At 37.4% G+C, this 18031-nt stretch overlaps 2 protein-coding genes across 5 annotated transcripts; one reads left to right on the forward strand and one right to left on the reverse strand.

Moving 5' to 3' along the window:
• Positions 1–2511: 2511 nt before the first annotated feature.
• On the forward strand, positions 2512–3564 carry LOC145901623 (uncharacterized). The gene is made up of 4 exons (XM_082989371.1): positions 2512–2594; positions 2670–2825; positions 3020–3123; positions 3302–3564. The coding sequence occupies exons 2-4, from the start codon at positions 2687–2689 to the stop codon at positions 3473–3475; spliced, it is 417 nt and encodes a 138-aa protein (XP_082845497.1). The 5' UTR covers positions 2512–2594; positions 2670–2686; the 3' UTR covers positions 3476–3564.
• Positions 3565–3676: 112 nt separating this feature from the next.
• On the reverse strand, positions 3677–17530 carry LOC145901597 (uncharacterized). 4 transcript variants are annotated; one of them, XM_082989333.1, is made up of 23 exons: positions 16906–17530; positions 16639–16715; positions 16217–16364; positions 15929–16090; positions 15734–15861; positions 14279–14708; positions 13725–14085; positions 13332–13433; positions 11337–12870; positions 11072–11138; positions 10189–10372; positions 9690–9796; positions 9209–9275; positions 8599–8760; positions 8103–8144; positions 7636–7876; positions 7335–7433; positions 6956–7186; positions 6443–6625; positions 6104–6176; positions 5714–5847; positions 4847–4888; positions 3677–4538 (listed from the first exon to the last, which is right to left on the reverse strand). In XM_082989333.1, exons 1-22 carry the CDS (start codon positions 17428–17430, stop codon positions 4873–4875), a joined length of 5073 nt encoding a protein of 1690 aa, XP_082845459.1. In that variant the 5' UTR covers positions 17431–17530; the 3' UTR covers positions 3677–4538; positions 4847–4872. The 4 variants fall into 4 exon arrangements, with proteins under 4 accessions (XP_082845459.1, XP_082845462.1, XP_082845461.1 ...); XM_082989336.1 differs by lacking the exon at positions 13332–13433; XM_082989335.1 differs by lacking the exon at positions 8103–8144.
• Between the last annotated feature and the right edge of the window lie 501 nt (positions 17531–18031).

Consider the following 18031-nt stretch of genomic DNA (forward strand, 5'->3'; position numbering starts at 1 on the left):
CGTCCACAATAAACACGAGCCTTCGACTAAATGATCCTCAATCGATAACACAGACCAAGTTGTCGCCTAACTGCCTACAGTCAACACATATGCGTGGAGGCGAGAGACTGGTTATGGTTGTTATGTGCAAGCATGGCGTCATTTTCCACAGACTGTTCTACTTCCGCGTTACGTGCAACACATCACTGAGTGTGTGCGGATCTGTGTGTTGTTATGCAAAAAAAACCTGCATAAGATAAAGGGGTTTATTAAAAGTCAGGGGAATGTTTGCATGTGGCATGTTTTAACAATGCCGGCCAGACTAAGTTTTTAGACGGCTGTGCAGTATGAAAATAAGCCTTCAACGATTCAAGAATGGTTGTAGCAAAATGTAAATTGTTTCGCCCTGCCCTGTAATAATTTAACAAACGTTACAACACTTAAGCTATGATACAAAAATATTAATTAAAAACAAAATCTGGTGATTGGGACCGAAGTATTGACAACTAGCAGATCTCGACAAATCTGGTCCGTAATAACGAACAACTACACAAATAGTTTGAGGTCAGTGGTTAACGTATCCGCAAACCTCATTGAGCTGGAAGTTTACAATAAATAAACTTTGTTACCACATTGTCACGGTCTTCTGCCACCCGCTATGAAAACGTTTTTGGGGTGCGTTCCGTTTCCTAATCCAATCAACACCCTACAAAGATTGGTTTATTCGGAACAGCGGCGCTTGTTAATTGCGCCAAACTACAAACGGATACGTTATTACGTCACAATTCCAAAACGCCTAATTGGCAACGTTAATTGCCGGCACGCACATTCATTAAGCTGTAATAAACCGCAGCGGAAACGTCTTTTGATACGTCACAAAGGAAGTGCAGCAAAGCGAGTGGCGCGCAACAATCATGGAAGGAAGTTTCGGTGAATTTAGGCGCTCACCAAACATGGGCTTTTGTGACGCAACAATACATTCACGGGCAGCAGTTCGCAGCAACTCATTTGGCTCGAGGTCATTTACACAATTAAAAAGCTCACGTTTCCCCAGAGCGCTTGTCAAGCGACCAATACCTACACCACAGCGGAAGAGTTCGTACCCAACTAAGACAGTGGGGCGTGTGACAATTTTACCGGTCATCTTTATAAGGAGTTACCCTTGTCAGTGCTTGTGGACGAAAACCAGCATGTAAAAATAATTCGACCCTGATTTAGGCCTGAAAGGTAAGTAACCTTCGACACCAGAATACTCTCACTCATTCATTGGCACTGATCCCTGTGATGGGAAGCTGTTGGCCTCCTTTTGGTAAGAAGCCAATGAATTGGCATGGGAAAGACAAGATTCTCACACAAGTGAAAAGCTTTTTATAATAGAGTGATTTTCCTCATATGATACCATGATACAATAACATTGTTAAAATAACAAAAACATATTGGCATAACACTAACTAACAAACCTTTAAAATAGAGTTTGATACGCTTACAGAATCTTATGAAAGGAAAATATTCAAATCAAAAACAAACTTAATTTTTTTTTAAATTGTGACAATTTGTATGATGAGTAAACAAACCACAACATAAATTGTTGATAAAAGCACGAAAAAAGGTCAAAGTGAAGAATTTTGTCACCCATAATCTCAACATAGTGATTATATTGTGATTACCCAAGTGCACCATTTTATTTGTGTATTTCTCACACAACAAGCTTTAGTAATTAAAGTTTACAAGTTTTACAAACCCATGGGACAACAGGTTGAAAACAGACACAAGGTCAAACAAGGACAACCAACAAACATGCAGCTGAAGGCATTTTAAGCAGCATAGTTTCTCTTCATTGACAACTGACAGTTGATACATAAAAGCAAATTGTAAAAAAAGACCTTCAGCTAAAAGTGTATCTTTGCACAAGAAGTTGTATTACAAATGTTACTGGAGTTATGATGAACTTTCAAATACTGAATGGTCAGTAGGGTTTGTTGGAACTGTTTTTTGCGTCCCGTATTGTTTATATCTGAAATACACTTTTGATTTCTGTACAATAGGAACCAACCGTACTATAATTTTGTTAGTTTAGAATACTCATACTAACCATCTTACTACTATTGTTTGTACATACGTACTGAGCAGTGAGCAACAGCAAAACTAATGCACTTATTTTTATAATATGCGACAAATGTGCTTCACATTCGCCACTTCTTGCAAAGTACATTATTCCGATATGCTCCGCGCACGCGCCACAAAAGCAAACACATCACAACAAAATCTCTTGAAAGTTTTTCATTCCAACATTTTTTTGTTTTCATATAACGTGCGTGCGCTCCTAGCGGGAATTTTTCTTTACAACAATGTCAACAAATATACTCTAACAAAAGCAGCAAAGCAATTTCAATTTTTCATTAAAAGTGTATAATATGAAAAACTATGCGAAAAAAATGAACTCAAGAAATAAAATAGAAGTTTGGCGCCCAGTAATAATTAAGGGCAGTAACTTTTCTGTGTAAGTTGCACCCGGTTGCACATTGCTTTTTTTTAGAAAACATGAATTTCCTTTTATGTATAAGGACAAACAAATAGCTGTCAAAATCCTGATGTTTTTTTACACATTTGACAAGGTAGAGTAATTTGCACAGAAATCACAGTTTTAAAATCCCCCAATGGCAAACTTGTTGATTATACGTGTCGCGCAGGAACAACAAAAGCAAAAATGTTCAAAAAAAAGAAGACAACAAAACCGTCAATAATTCCCCTTCGCCCCTCACCCCCAACGGACGAAGAGATAATTCGTGATATATGCGGTGCACCAGACGATGATGTCGTTTTTACAACTCCATTGAATGATGACGGTTTGTTAACAACATAGTCTTGGTATTTATTGCTTTACATCTGATTTTGGGTGATGGTTTGCTTAACTGCACATTCTATCCCTGGACAAGAGACTTTCTTTGGCATGTTTCAAGAATTTCAAATGCTAGAGCCAAAGAAAACCTTTTGGCCATGACACGCTTTTGTCACAAATAAAAATTTAATGATTTTGCAGATGAATTTTACGATGCTGATTCTGCGGAATTGTGGGATAGTGACCTTGAGTTTGAGGATGCCCTTGAGGAAACTGAAGAAAATGTCCAGAGAAGATTTGAAAAGGTTAAACTGTATTTTATTTGTTGGGTTACAACATGTTTTTGACATAATAATTTGAGGCTTGTGTTATATCTTTCTTTATTTGCAAATGTATTTTGGTCAAGTTGAATTACTGTTAGCTGTTATGTGTGGAAGTGCTTGTGATGTAATGTTGTGTTGTCAACGCTAGAATGTTTTTCAGATTTGCAAGTTTGTTGAAACAAACAAGGTATTGCTGGAGAAACAAGAACAAATGCGAAATGCTTGTCTACACTTAAAAGAAACTTGCAATGAAATTAATAGAAATACTACAGAACTAGAGCATAAACTAAAGGACCAAAAGGAAGACATGGATATTAATGATGAAACTACATGACCAGAGGACGATGTTGCATATGTAAAACACAGATTCATGCCTGATGGTGAATTATTATGGTTTTATCTTCTACTTTTATGCATTAAATGTGCTGCATGGAAATGTTTTTCTGATCATTTTGTTGCAGAGAATAAAGTAAGTTTTGACTTTGTTGTTTTGTGCAAAGGCTTGAAAATGGTGTGGACATAAGATAGTTTTCAGACATTTGTACACTTCAAAAACTTGTAAATGTTTTCATTTTCATGAAACCACAGCATTTATGAGGAAATCAAAATTACAGTGTGGAATACAACAGTACAAAATTTATATGCCATGATGAAATGCTGTTCATAGCTTGTAAACAGCACATGTTCCTCAACAATTTTTCTTAAAGCTTGTTTAAAATGATCAATTCTGTAGCTATCTAGTATTCTGCCCAAGACTGAGAAACTGCTGTGTCCTAATATACAAGTAATGTTGTCCAGTGACATTTATTGTGTTAATTAGCAGCCTTTGTACAAATGCACCAACAATGTAAAAAATAATTGAGTATGGCAGTTTTCGCAAAAACATCCACTTTTAACACAATTTTCCAACATTTATGTTTGACAAAAACCTAAATAATTTTAGCCATAAGTTTTATTTAAAAAAAAAACAGTAAATTCAGAAAAATGTATTTTGAAATAGGAAATACAGCACCAAGTTTGCAGTTGAATCAAGCAATGAAATACATGACATCTTAACCACAAATGCATGGAATAGTACCATATCAACATGTTTAACAATGTTATATTCTAAAGGATATAAATTGTCACAATGCCAATTGTTGGTAAAAGTTGCATCACAATACAAGTTCACACAATGCAGGTATAAAAAATATGTTCACAATTTCATCAGAATTAACACTACACAATAATACGATGATTAAACTGGGTGCAGAGAAAAGTACAAACAAACCATTAAGTCAATAATAATTACATTATAGCTGGTTTTATAAAACATAATGGTGAACTTGATACAAAACGTGGAATATAAAAAGCAGCTCAATAAAATTTAGACAGCTTCTTGCATCCTGCATTAAAACCTGCCGACAAAAAAAATTCATCAACTTTTATGTAATTGTAACTATGATTGTCTAAGTCCCATGCTGCAGTGGTAAATTAAAATGTATCCGAAACAAACAACATTGAAAAATTACAAAGGAACCCACCATTGGAAGCTTTACAAGTCTTAAAGTGTTGCTGAATTAACAGTATCATTGTTAATTCATATGTTAGTCGTAGCACAATATGGGTGATTTATATTGAAAGCAAACTCTTAGACAGATAACAACACACATTGCACATAAGCCACAATACAACACTAACTATGTTTTGAAAGCAATGCAAGTACCTTGCCGTAAGTGACGAAGGCCCACGTCATATCTTGCCGTATCTGTCAGTATAACAGACTTATAGTATATCACAGCAATCTAGGTATATGTAAATGAACATGCTTATTGCTCATGCATTGCAAACACATACATCAGACTTCTTTATATCTATAATATGTGTGTGTTTATTGTATTGCCATATTACTATGTGTGCATTCCTTGCAACTGTTTCTAACATGCTTACTACAATAAATTTGCGTTCCAAAAAAACTTAGTTCTTAGTTGTGTAGAACTTAATCAGATGACCATTAATGTACATAACATTGCAAGCATATTGAATTCACCCTGGTTTTAATCTATTTCCTCCGCAATCGACAACAATCATTTCCCAAACAATACATATCATAACAATATGAACTTTTTTAAGGTTTTGTGGTATTATACATTTTATGGTTCTACCATAACTGTGGACAAACAATTAGGCAGTTTCCTACAGACAGAGGAAAAGGAATTATATCAAGTCCCCAAAAAACATTTGATTTACATCAATAACTAAACAAACTATGAAGAAAAAGACATATGAAGAAAGTGCATAAAATAACATTCTGTAAAGCAGTGTTGCTTAACTTTTTAATGCCCATCAGCAAGATATCTGACACCACTAATTGACTACTGGATTGTTAACATTGGGTTTATTTCCAGAGAATAACAAACAAGGCTCATTAGGAACAACTGATATAAATTAAAACTTATAATCACAATCAAATTTTTATGTGGACAAAGAACGTTGAGTGGTTAGTGAAGGAAAATGTCACAAGCAAAAGGTGAAGCCGCACTCTCACAATATCAGTAGCATGCATTACTTGCTTACAACATAATTCACCGACCTTCTTTGTGCAGCTTTTCGATTTTTCTCTTGTAGATTTCTCATCCAATCTTCATTCTTACCAGGTGGGTGTCGTGTGGGCGGGGGTTTGTTTTTCTGCATTAACTTGGCTGGGAACATCTGATTTCGCTGGGGCTGAAATTTAGTTTACATTGAAATGTGGCAATTAATTTGATCAGCAGGAACCTGAAGGCAGTTAGCTTGGCTATATAACACATAACAGTGCAGGAGGTAATATTTCTAATGGTTTAATTGCAGAATTGTTGTCCGATTTTAATCAAAAGACCGAACTTGCAACATTTTAACAATTCGTAACTATTCATTTATTCAGTTTTAATACAAATTTTATCAATATTGGATATGCTTCAATATTTACCGCTTGTAAACTTACTTGTTCAAAATCACTGTTGTATGAGGTAGCTTTTTTTACATCTCGTTCATATTCATTGATGTCAAACTCTTTTCTGAAGGCAATCAAGGCATTAGTTGTCATGAAGAATTGCAATTAACACACAAACAAACTATTTAACAATACCAAAAACAGACAGACTTTATGCATTATTGGAATAAAAACAACAGAAGAAAACAACAAAACTGGAACCAGAGTTCATCAAAAAGGAGCTAAGTTGAAGTTTAAAACAACATTCAACCATTTTTAAAAAATACCCATGGTTTGAATCCACTTGTTGCCAATAAGATACATTAAGTTGCTTGTACACTAAACACATACTTCTGCCATCTGGGGTCGTTCACCCACGCTCTCCTGTGTACAGGGGGATCGTCATGGTTATTCCTCCTCCTCCGATATTGTTCCACCCATTCTGGTTCATCGCTTCCTCCACGATGATGGTGGGAACTTCTGTAAGAGGGATCGTCTCTACCGTGCTTGTACGGACTCACTTGCTGATTATACCTGGGATAAGGGGAGGTTTTACTTTGTATATAATTAGAATCAGGGGTTGATGAATGGTTTATGTTACCATTGAGCTTTAACTCTCTAGTTGGAAATATACAGTTTGGCAAAGTTTTGCAATGACAAAGTACCAATCTGGTTTAACTATTATAAAATTAGGTGCAAAAGGAGTTAACTAGTCCCAATAGAAAAGTCAAAGCTAATATACTAATCATGTTAAAGCAGATGTTTCAAACACCACTGTGTTCATTATTATAAAGTTCTTTGTCAAGAAAAATCAATTAACTTGAACTAGAATAACAATTGCAAAATGTACAATAAAACTGTTACCTTTCTGACTTCCTGGATCTTTGTTCGCGATCTAGATCTCTATCACGTGAATGGTCACGACCCCTCCTGTCAGGACTTGTGATTCTTTCCCGTGATCTGGACCTGCCTCTTCTTCGATCATGGCTTTCTAGTCTTTCCCGTGATCGGGATCTTCCACGGTGACGGTTTGGACTTAAATCACGATCACGTGAGCGGGATCTTGCCCTTGATCGACCTCTGTCCTTCTGGCTTCTATAAACAATAAAACAAAATAGTAAAACAAAAAAATAAATGAATAAAAGAAGAAAATAAATGTTGTTATATCACATTTTCTGTAAAATCACACACATATTTAGTATTGTAAACATGTTATTTTTAATGTTTTTGTTTTTCTGCTAACCTTCCTCTACGATCGGAACTACTGTCGCTATCTCTTCTTCCTGTGATTGTTGAGGATGATTTTACCGATGTACGATTACTTCTCTCATCTGGAGAATGTCTGTTATGAAATATTATTAAAGATTTTTATATATGTGTTGATCACTGGGGAAAAGATGGCCTGTAAATATTTGTCAATGTGTTTGCAACTTCACAATGTTAAAATAAGCTATGTCGACCTTCTTCAGGACAAAGTTTGAAAAATCATTTACTTTAACCAAAAACGTTTTTTCATAAATTTAACAGTGGAACACTTCACAAACCTGTCGTAATGCTTTGGTTTGCTGCGATTATAGATGTCCTTATTTTCATCATAGGCCGAGTTCTTTGTTATCTTGCTTGCGTTTTTGTCGGCGACAGTTTCTGGTTTTCGGGTTGGGGACTTCACCGGCGATGGATTTCTCTTTTGTTGAAATGCTGAGATTGCTTTCAGAGCTTTGTCTTGTTTTTTGGCAGCGTTTCGAAGTGCACTCTCTCGAGCTGTTTTGAACTGATCGAGTAGATCTACAAGACGGAAAACAAGATTTGCGAACAATAATTACAGAAAACTGCATTTGTTGTGACATCCGAGTGGTTTAAAAATAGGTGTTCTGTAAAATTATGTGTAAAATAACAACTATAGTTGTGTGACAAAATAAAATTTGTACGTTACCCTCTAAGTGGCACAAGCAATATGTGTTTTAACATGCAATATATCAATAGAAAAACCATGCAATATTGGCAATCGAACCTGATCCTATGTTGCCTTTGGGTTTCCCAGTATTTCCAAACCCTTACCAGGAAAAATAAAAAAAAAAGATGAACAGAAATTATCATTGAAAGTATCAGGTTTTCAAAAAAATGGGAAGTTATAAGTGGCATTAGACATAAATACTCGAAACAGGCAACTGAGCAATTCATGCAATCTACAACAATTTACTTTTAATTCTGTGGCTATATACAACCAGTCTACACACAAAAATGCACCCAAAACCCTGTTAATCATCAAGTTAACCAAGATGGAGTTACATATTTTACACGGGCAGTTATAGTGGTCATCATGAAATGTTATAACTTGTAGATTATTAACAGATGAACAATTAATTTAACAACATCACTTTCCATATTATACTCAGGGCTAATTAGGGGCAGCATCTTTGTGCTTTTCAAACTTCCATGAGACATTCCTGCGGTGCAAACAGAGCATGCTGCTTACTAACCACCTAAACATTATCATCGCTACCAACCTGTGTATGTGGGAGGCCTTTTCTTGTCGCCTTCTACTGGCTCTTTCAAATCGGGAAGTGGATGAGCCGTGGGTCGTTTGGAAGTTTCCGGGCTTGGAACTTTGAAGATGAGTTTGCTGTTAACTTTTTCATCACTTGCTTTCTTCTGTCTTGAATCTCCACCTGCGAGTAATCATGATTTATAACATCACAATGGAACAAATCACTTCTATAATATAAAATCATTCTGGAAAAATATAGATCTGTACCTTTGTGATTATATTAATTATATGTTTGCGTTTTTTTCTGAGCACAAACTACAAAAATATCTTCAAAGTAAAAGTTCTTTGCGATGCCCAATAACATCTTAACTTAACCTTTGAAAGTTAAATTTTTTTGTGAAAAAAACATTTAAAGTGTTTGACACACTGATATCATAACCATGTGTGTACGCTGTTCAAGTTCATGGTTCAAAAACAATGCAAGCCAAACACACAATATTAAATCAGCTACATCTGCAAGAACTTACTAAACAACAAAACATTTGTCTTGCACAGTTATATACACCATGTGCATGGTGATGAGTTTAAATGTGACATATGTAATTTTCTTATTACTTGGCAGGACTTACTATGGTTGTGATGTTTGTTGCTGGGCGCTGGTTGAGGTTGGTTGACTTTCAAAGACGATTTGGTTTTCTGAAAATATACTCTGCTTAATCAATAGCTTTGCAATTATTTTTGTTTAAGGCCATTTGAAATATTAAAATTAAATTGAAATAAGTCTAGTTGTGTTGCTATTTCAAGAAATCTATTTGAACAATTAAATGACTTCAGGCCCTGAATTAGATTTACTGTGACCTCATATAATTGTAAATGCCTCAGGGTATTTCAAGTATGTCTTCCATACAAATACACAAATATAATTGACATCTGTGTACTCGTAAATGCCAACACAAAACCATCTTAGTACAGTGTACTCTATACAGAAATAAAATTTGTAATTTATAACATTGAATATAACATAAAAATGGAATTACCACACAAAAGAATGGTGTATGTTTTTGGTGGAAAAAATTAGAACCACTTAAAATAAAATGAACATTACTCTACCTGTGGTTTTTCTGGTGATGGTTCTTGGACAGTGATCGGCGACTCACGAATCTTACGAAGGTCATTTGGGGTCACTTCAATTGCAAAATCTTGAACTTCTGTATCCTCTGAGAATTCAAAAACTATTGTTTAATATGCATGCATTTTAACAAATATAATTTTGAAATACTTGGCATGATTTTACTATAAACAGACAGGCATGCCGTAGAAGAGATATTGATAGCAAGCTTTACAATGCCCATCTTTATTAAATAAGGGTTGGCAAATTTTGGCCCTAAGGCCTGCAAGCCATCCATCCTCAGTCTTGAGGCCTATAATTTGCGCCTGCACTGGGCAAAACTATGCTGCTGTAAAGTATGTTTCTTCCAGCACTTGAAAAGCAGCACAACAAAGTCATACAAATAAGCTTGATTTAACAACAACTTTAGCACAAGGCAATTCTGTGTGATGTAATTGATCCATATAACCAGACTTTTAATGACAAGAACATGCACATTACCATTGGTCAACAGATTGCTTGAACTGCCCTGTCTGGTTGGTGGTTTTCTTGTCAACATACGACCAGTTTTGGCTACACGGAGGCGATCTTTTGAATGGTCATGATTAAGTTGATTCTGACTGTCATCGTCATCATCATCTTGCCACAAACTCGGTTCTGGTTTTGTTGCTGGCAATGGCATTTGCTGCAAAAGACACAAACCGGTGAACTACAAAAAAACAAAGTACAAAAACAGTGCATAAAGTGTTTAAAGAATATACCAACTTGATAGTACAAATTAAATCTATTTACCCACCAAATATGTCATAAGTAGTAAAGAAAAGTAGCATGCACATATTTTCAGTTTTCAAAATCCTATACATGCACCCAACCATTATAAGCTCGAGCAAGACCAATCTTGAACTTTATACAATTCAATCACTGAGAGTTACTTGAGACAAAGAGCACAAAGCCTCTTGATACTGCAAAAGCTTTTACCCATTAAGGAGTTAGTTCCATTATTCCATTCTTTAAATAAGACATGTAAGTCCAAACGGGCAACAAACTGCAGTTGTTGGATTTAAACGATACAAAGTCATGCACACATTTTTATTAGTATGTTAGTGAGATTATCCACAAGTAGTATCACATGTTGTCAGTGATTTATACCTTGGCTTGATTTCGTCTCAATGATTGTCGCTTCGGCTTGTTAGGCGGAATTTTATTGACAGGCTGAAACGAACAAGCAAATTATTCCCCCAATGCATGCAACTGATTCATTCCTTTTGAAAAGTTTGTTATGGCATTTCATGCAACGACAAAACTTGTCAGGCATGCACAAAGGAAAAAAGGCACTCTACCAAACAAAAATAACACTCTTCAATAAAAATGCATGACAATTTACTTGTTTCTGTGGTCGACTTGATTCATAGCGATCATCATTTAACCCATCCCCTGGTTGTCGATCGTAACTAGAAATAATTACAAACATAAATCAAGGTTATTGCATCAAAGCTACATCTTCGACCTATTGAATGATTATAAAAAGCAAGTAGAAGCAAATCATTTCTTATTAAAAGCCTAAAAATTCATGCTGATCAAACCTCAGAATACACAGTACAAGGAAAAACCTATGGCTGCTACACAAAACTCATGGTTGAGTTACTGACCCCTTTTTTGCTCCCACTGGAATATGGCGTTGCTGCATGTCCGGCCGGCGAGCCATTTGTTGGTTCGATCCCCACTGTTTTGGAAGCGTTGGTTCTGGAGGTGGCGTTGGAGCGTCAACATCTACGCCTTCAGAACTGTCATCATCTTCATCAACAGGATCAAAGGGGTGTCGAGGAACGCTTGTCAAAATGCGACTGTTGTCTCTTCCTGGGGGTGGTTGTCTTGTCTGGTACTGAGACCGATTTTCCTCCTTCTGACTTTGCTGTGGGATATGTTTGTATGTTTTTGGAGGTGCTTGGGTGATAGGTGGTGGTGGGTCAGGCCACTGCTGATCTGAAATTCTGCCTACTGGCTTTGAAGTTGGCCTGGAAGGTGCATTTTGTTGTGGAGCATCTGTATCTTGGTTAAAGGAAGCATAGCTCCTTGCAACAATACTTGGGACGTAATTGCTCACTTCCGAATCAGGACTCTGATGTCTTTGAGCTTCTTCTTCAAACCTGTCTTGCTGAGGGCGTGATTGAAAACGAACTTGTCTCTGGTCATTCCTAGTTTCTAACTGGTCTTTGTATTGAGGTCGACTTACTTGTGGAGCCACCCTGGGTTCCGAAGTGTTGTACGTTGGGGAACCAGGTCTAGGTGCAGGTATAAATCCATGGGAATTTCCCTCTGGTGGAGGCACGTAGCTGTTACGCTGTGAATTTGTTTCAGGCGGTCTTGTGTCACGCACATCTTGATAACTTCCCTGATGTTGGCGGGTGTTAATGGGAAAACGCTGTGATTCAACTCCATGTTGTGGTCGTTGCTCATACTCAGCAGCAGATCTTCTATCACCGGCTCCATACGTTTGTGGCTCAAACTGGTTGCCTTGTTGGGAAGGTTGTTGTCGTGGGGGCTGTGAGGTTTCTCTTATCGGTTGGTATTGGGATGATGGGGGTGGAAAATTATTGGATCTTTGTTCATCTTGATAATACTGGTCATTCTCTGCTACTTGTCCTCTGTGATTTGATCTTTCTGCATAATTGGGTGACCTTGGCCTTTGGTGGGAGGCTTGACCTTGGTTATTTGGGGATAATGACCGCTGGTGTGAAGGCTGACTTTGGTATGGTGGTGACAATGACCTTTGAGGGGGCTCTCGACTTTGGTAACCAGGTGACCTTGACCTTTGGTCCTGACCTTGAAAAGGTGGTGATCTTGACCTCTGAGGAGGTTCCTGGCTTGTGTAACCAGGAGATCGTGGCTGATGGTATTGACCTTGGTAGTCAGGTGACCTCGAATCCTGCATTCGCCCACCGTATGTCTCCCTTTGCTGTGGGGGCTGAGGATCGTATGCAGATGACCTTGGTGGTTGCTGGGGATTATAGTCTCTTGGTGGCTCTGGTCTGGTTCGTTCAAAATCAGGCTGGTTTTTGTTTTGCTGGTGTACTGGTTGGTTGTAATGGCTTTGTTGAGGTCTGGTATCTTGTCGCTGATTGTAAACTGGTTGTGGTTGGTTGTTATGTGGTTCAACTGGTTGCTGTTCACGCTGGTTTTGATCTGGCACAAAAAATTCCTTTAAATTCAATTTCAGATGGCAATATGCTACAGTAGTTAATTATAATAAGTGCAGATCAGAACGGGATTAATAGTACATGCACTAAAACACCACACTTATAAAAACTAATGTTGACAGAATCTGTAGAAGTTTATAGCTTTAGCATAATGTGGTAGGTACACAGGTCATTTTAGATTAGTAAAAGTTTGAAACATGCAGGAAAACTGATACTTGATAGTTTTAAAACAAACAATAACATTATCTTTTCTCTCCACTTTTACTTCATTATTTGTGTTACATCTCCTTATTGTAAGTTCACACAAAAAAAAAAAAAACAACTTCTAAATTTTTATACTCCATCCATGTCACCTGCAACCTGAAATAACTAATTTAATTGTAAAACATGTATTAGTATGATTAGGGCATTTCAAATCATGCACTATCTCATTTCACAATGCTTTACATTGCCAAGAAGGTTGATAATAATCATCATCATCATCATCATCATATCTTCTCTGATGCATCAAAGGGTTCTGCCCTTCGTAATATTCTCCACGTTGTTCAACTTGAAAGTTGAAACAAACAAACACATGCAAACATTGTATATGTATAGTTTTTTTGTTAGTACTGGATATTGTTTGCAGCTAATTTTATTTCAATGTTTGTTTGATTAAATAAATTGAGCGCAGCATTGGGTAACTTTGTGTTTCAGTACCATCTGTGACAAGCACAAAACTAATCAAGTGCAGTACACAATAGACATTGGGCTATATGCTAGACATTTCTAGCATAGGTGCACAACATGTACCTTTGAGACGGAGACAATTTATACAAGCATGCTGACATGCATACCAACCTTGATTTTGTGCATTGTACTGTGGTTTCCTGTTGTCATTCTCAAATCGCACCCCAACAACCATAGGCTGCTCTCCGGAGTAGCTGTTCCTGCTTTGTGGAGGCATACTAGGTGGCGGTTGCAATCTATCCAAATTATTCATGCTTTTGCTCATATGCTGTGGTGGTTGAGGCATCTGATTGGAATAAGATCGGTTTGTTGGACTCTGAGGTTGCTGTTGATCTGGATCCGAGTATATTCTGGGCCTGGGGGGTGGTTGACCCCCAGCGCTGTACTGGTTACCCACATAAGCGGCTTTGGGGGCAGGCAGGGGAACGGGGCCAGATGGCTTGTCAAAAAGTTGTTTGGCAGCTTGCACGCTCTGTGGATAGAAAAGATGAATCTATATATTTGTCAAAAATACAGATTTTTGGTATTGAAAAAAGTTTATGTAAAGTTATATATATATTACTAATAATCATGGGATACACATCACCATATCACAGTTGGCTCATGTGCAACAAGGCATAGTATATTTTAGAAATCTAAAGTTATTGCTGTGACAAATTTATTACCGGAACATGGGTTTTGTCCACTCCAGGATTCCTGTTTTGTTCCCTGTTAACTGATGGGGGTTGATAGCTTGTAACTGGCTTCTGTGGTGGAGCTGGCTTCTTCTGTAAAGTCCAATGCCTCTTCAAATTTTGCTGGTGGAATACTGGTTGGGACTGATCGCTTTCATTCCAATTATCATTCCTTCCATAATTTTCCTCACGCTGGTTCACGTAACCTTGCTGCTGTTGTATTGGGGGTGGTTGAGGTTTCGACCGATCCACATAGTCTCTATTGCCTCCTTGTGGCATTCTTTGTTGTTGATCGTAGTGTGGGCGCTCATCGTAAGGTCGCTCATTGTATGTTGAAGCTGACCCATACCCACTACTGTCTTCTCTGTATCCGTCACCCGGCCGTTCATAATGATATTCATCTGGCTTGCGGCCCTGAGGTCTATTACAACATGTCGCTTAATTCACTTAGAAATGCAAGAGCTCAGATAATCCAAGATTAAGTCTGCTGCTTGGCTGCAGTGCATGTAAAGGCTTCAGTTTACATTCAACATAATTGTTTCTAAATTTAAAAGCACTATAATTGCTGTTCACAAAACTAGTGATGCACCGAAACAGCATTTTTTTTATTCGGCCGAATAAACTGAAACTAATTTTGGTATCCATCTCCTTAAAATCGCAATAAATTTAAACAAAACATGTGCTGGAAAGCATCTGATCCTATCATACAACCTTTTATTGGCACTTAAAGAATGCAGTACCAACTGCTTAAAGTTGATTTCGATGACAATTAACAAATAAAACACACTAGTACAGTTTGAACTATGATTCTAAACTATACTAAACTTTGCGTACCAGCATTGCATGCAGTAAAAAAGTTTCGGCCAAATAAATTTCGACAAACCGAACTTTCGGTGCATCCCTACACAAAACCTTATGAAGCATGAATAAACAATTTATCAGATAAGCAAAGTGGACAGTGGACAGTGGCCATCTGTCTGCAGCTTGCACAAAACAATTTATCATTTATATCCACTTGTTCTCACAATAGTTTAATTGTATATGCGCAAAAGAGCCATAATAATCAATGAGAGCTGCAGACAGGGTGTATACACACACTGTTTCGACCTGTAAGGTCTCATCGGTGCAGCTGTTGATGTGGCACTGTGCTAGCTGTTAGACTAGCCATAGTGCGCTCCACGTGGTTCGTCTGTGTTGATTGGTACCTAGTGTGGTTCCCAACATATCGACGATTGACCGAAAGGTACCACAAAGTGGAAATCTGTGGGCCTGCTAGTCTAACACAGTGCCACATCAACAGCTGCACTGATGAGACCTTACAGGTCGAAACAGTGCGTGTATACACCCTGTCTGCAGCTCTCATAGTTTAATTGTATTTTTTTTTAAATTTTGGGAATTATACTGATGGAGATGTCCATTAACAGGGAATTTTGAGTGCTTAAGTACCTGTCATATGCTGGTCGCTCATATTGTGGCTTGGAATGTTGATTGTGATCTGAATACTGAGGATCACGTCGATATCTCGGTGAAACAGGAGGTGATGGTTGCTCCATGATCGGGGCCAGAGATTGGGCCTAATGATCAACACAACATTATGGACTACATAGATAAAATTTAAAATACTACAAGTGATTCACTGACCCTAACTGGGCTTCTTTCACGATCGTCCTGTCGGTAAGGTTGGTTGTAATGTTGGGGTGGTTGTTGAGGTTGGTTTTGAGATCTGGATGGGGGTGCTGAGTTTTCGGGTCTACCTACTTTTGCGACAATTCCAAACACAGCGGCACCACCTCTGCTCGTAGCCTGCAGACATTGGCTCGGTTATCAGTGAGTGTAAATACAAAATATTTTAATTAAAACAAGTAAAATTCTCCAATGTTTCAACCAGTGTTATGTTGGTCAAAATACAAACAGACAATTAATACTTACAGTAGTTTGAGCTAACACCTGTGGTTGCCCAAGTCTGCTATTTTCATTTACAGGTGATCTTGGCTGCATGCTGGGTGCAGGAGGTAGGTTGTAACTGTTGGGGGGTGCAGGGGCATCTGGAGGGGGTGGTAACGGTTGCTCTCTTTCTCTGAAATCATATTTAATACATTGCCTGCATGTTTGTACCAAGATTTAACAATTTTAAACCAAATTGTTATGTGCATACCAAACTTCGCAAAAATTTGGAGAGCGTGCAATATTTGAGCATTTAAAAGCAATTTATCACTTCCTTACAACTTCCCTATTGTTTCCTCACATAGAAAATGTATTTCATGTCCGATGATATTACACATTAGTCTCATGTTTATACAGTTTGTTGCTGATGCTGCAAGGCATATTACTTAGTAATTTCATGTTTATACCTTTCATAATTGTTGTTGCGTTGGTAGTCATTGAACCTTGGTCCAAATTGTTGATTGCGGTCGTTTACAGGTTCGCCCTGTAATGCATTTTTTGTCATGTACAGTGCAAAAAATATTATATTTTATTCACTTACTTAGAAAAGCTATATAATATACTTCTGCAACATACCAGTTTTCAACAGCAAACTTTACCAACAAAATGTTCTTAATGCACAGTGTGTACAAAAAAATTATTCAAAACACTTATATACATGTATATATAAATACCTGGTTATAAGTACTTTGTGGTGGCCTAGGAGGTACATTGTTTTGTGGCTGATATCTTGGCCTCTCTGGCTGTCGATAATCCTGTTCATAATTTTCCTGGCGTGGAGGCTCTTGCTGGGGTGGATATGACCTCCTTGAATCATCGTTGTATTCATGATTTCTGTTATAATTCCTGTCGGTATTTTCATTATAAGGAGGTCTTCTGTCCACAGGTTCCGAGTAGCGACTGTCAGATTGATATCCAGCATTGTATTGATTTCTATTGTAACTTTCGTCGTGTCTTCTGTCTTCTTTAGGGTAGTTTGAGGATGAATTGTTCAAATTTCCACGATCATAATGATCAACATTTTGCTGATATTGCACTGGATTGCTTGGTGGCTGTTGCGGAGGTGGTCTTTGGTCACTCCAAGAGTTTCTGTTCATATCAGGCTGATAATGTGGTTCAGGTTGTCGCCCGTATCCAGTATTGTAGTTTGTGGATGGCCTTGGGTCACGGCCTCCGTAATACTGCACTTGCTGAGCCATTGCAGCTTTATACAAGACCAGTAAGCCAGCTAGTGCACCAGAATAGTGGCTAGTTTTACATACCGAATAAAAATTTACAACAATGATAGCCAAAAATTATGAAACTGAATAAAGGCACATGTTTATGTAACAAAGACTGTTAGAGTGTTAAAGATAATAATTGAAGCAAAACTTAATCTTTACAGTAGCATATTTAATTAATTGAAACATAAAACACACAAATTATTTTCCATTTTAAGTTAATTCTGTGGTTATTGCTTGGCATATTTATTGTAAACTAACTTTAAAAGGCTATTTTAGCAGATCCAACATGCTACATCGACGCAATCACACTGCGCTACTCAAACCTTGCAACTTGTTTACTAAACTAGGTTGTAGTTGTAGCAGGTTTTCGAAACATCTCGAGCTCTTAAAACTCCTCAGCCAAGCGTAAAAAGCAAACAGTCCCTTAAAAACGGCGAAAGTTTTTTTTCTTTTCGAAGGCGTTGTCCGATAACGATAACGTTTAAATCCATTATCAGCCTTTGTTGATCCATTTCGTTTTTTTGGGTGTCTATTTAATAATTGATGAATAAATTCCATTAGGAGCCTCAGTTATTTA

The sequence above is a fragment of the Ascidia mentula genome, chromosome 5, assembly GCF_947561715.1.
Source record: "Ascidia mentula chromosome 5, kaAscMent1.1, whole genome shotgun sequence".
NCBI classification, from domain to species: domain Eukaryota; kingdom Metazoa; phylum Chordata; class Ascidiacea; order Phlebobranchia; family Ascidiidae; genus Ascidia; species Ascidia mentula.

What these genes read in the sequence shown, in the direction of transcription:
- LOC145901623 (XM_082989371.1), top strand. Translation starts at nt 2,687, where the DNA reads ATGTTCAAAAAAAAGAAGACAACAAAACCGTCAATAATTCCCCTTCGC. An exon ending in AACTCCATTGAATGATGACG is followed by an intron (nt 2,826 to 3,019) that starts GTTTGTTAACAA and finishes ATGATTTTGCAG; the next exon opens with ATGAATTTTACGATGCTGAT. An exon ending in TCCAGAGAAGATTTGAAAAG is followed by an intron (nt 3,124 to 3,301) that starts GTTAAACTGTAT and finishes AATGTTTTTCAG; the next exon opens with ATTTGCAAGTTTGTTGAAAC.
- LOC145901597 (XM_082989333.1), bottom strand. Translation starts at nt 17,430, where the DNA reads ATGGCTCAGCAAGTGCAGTATTACGGAGGCCGTGACCCAAGGCCATCC. An exon ending in AGGTGTTAGCTCAAACTACT is followed by an intron (nt 16,091 to 16,216) that starts GTAAGTATTAAT and finishes CAATGTCTGCAG; the next exon opens with GCTACGAGCAGAGGTGGTGC. An exon ending in AAGGCCTCCCACATACACAG is followed by an intron (nt 8,145 to 8,598) that starts GTTGGTAGCGAT and finishes TTTCCTGGTAAG; the next exon opens with GGTTTGGAAATACTGGGAAA.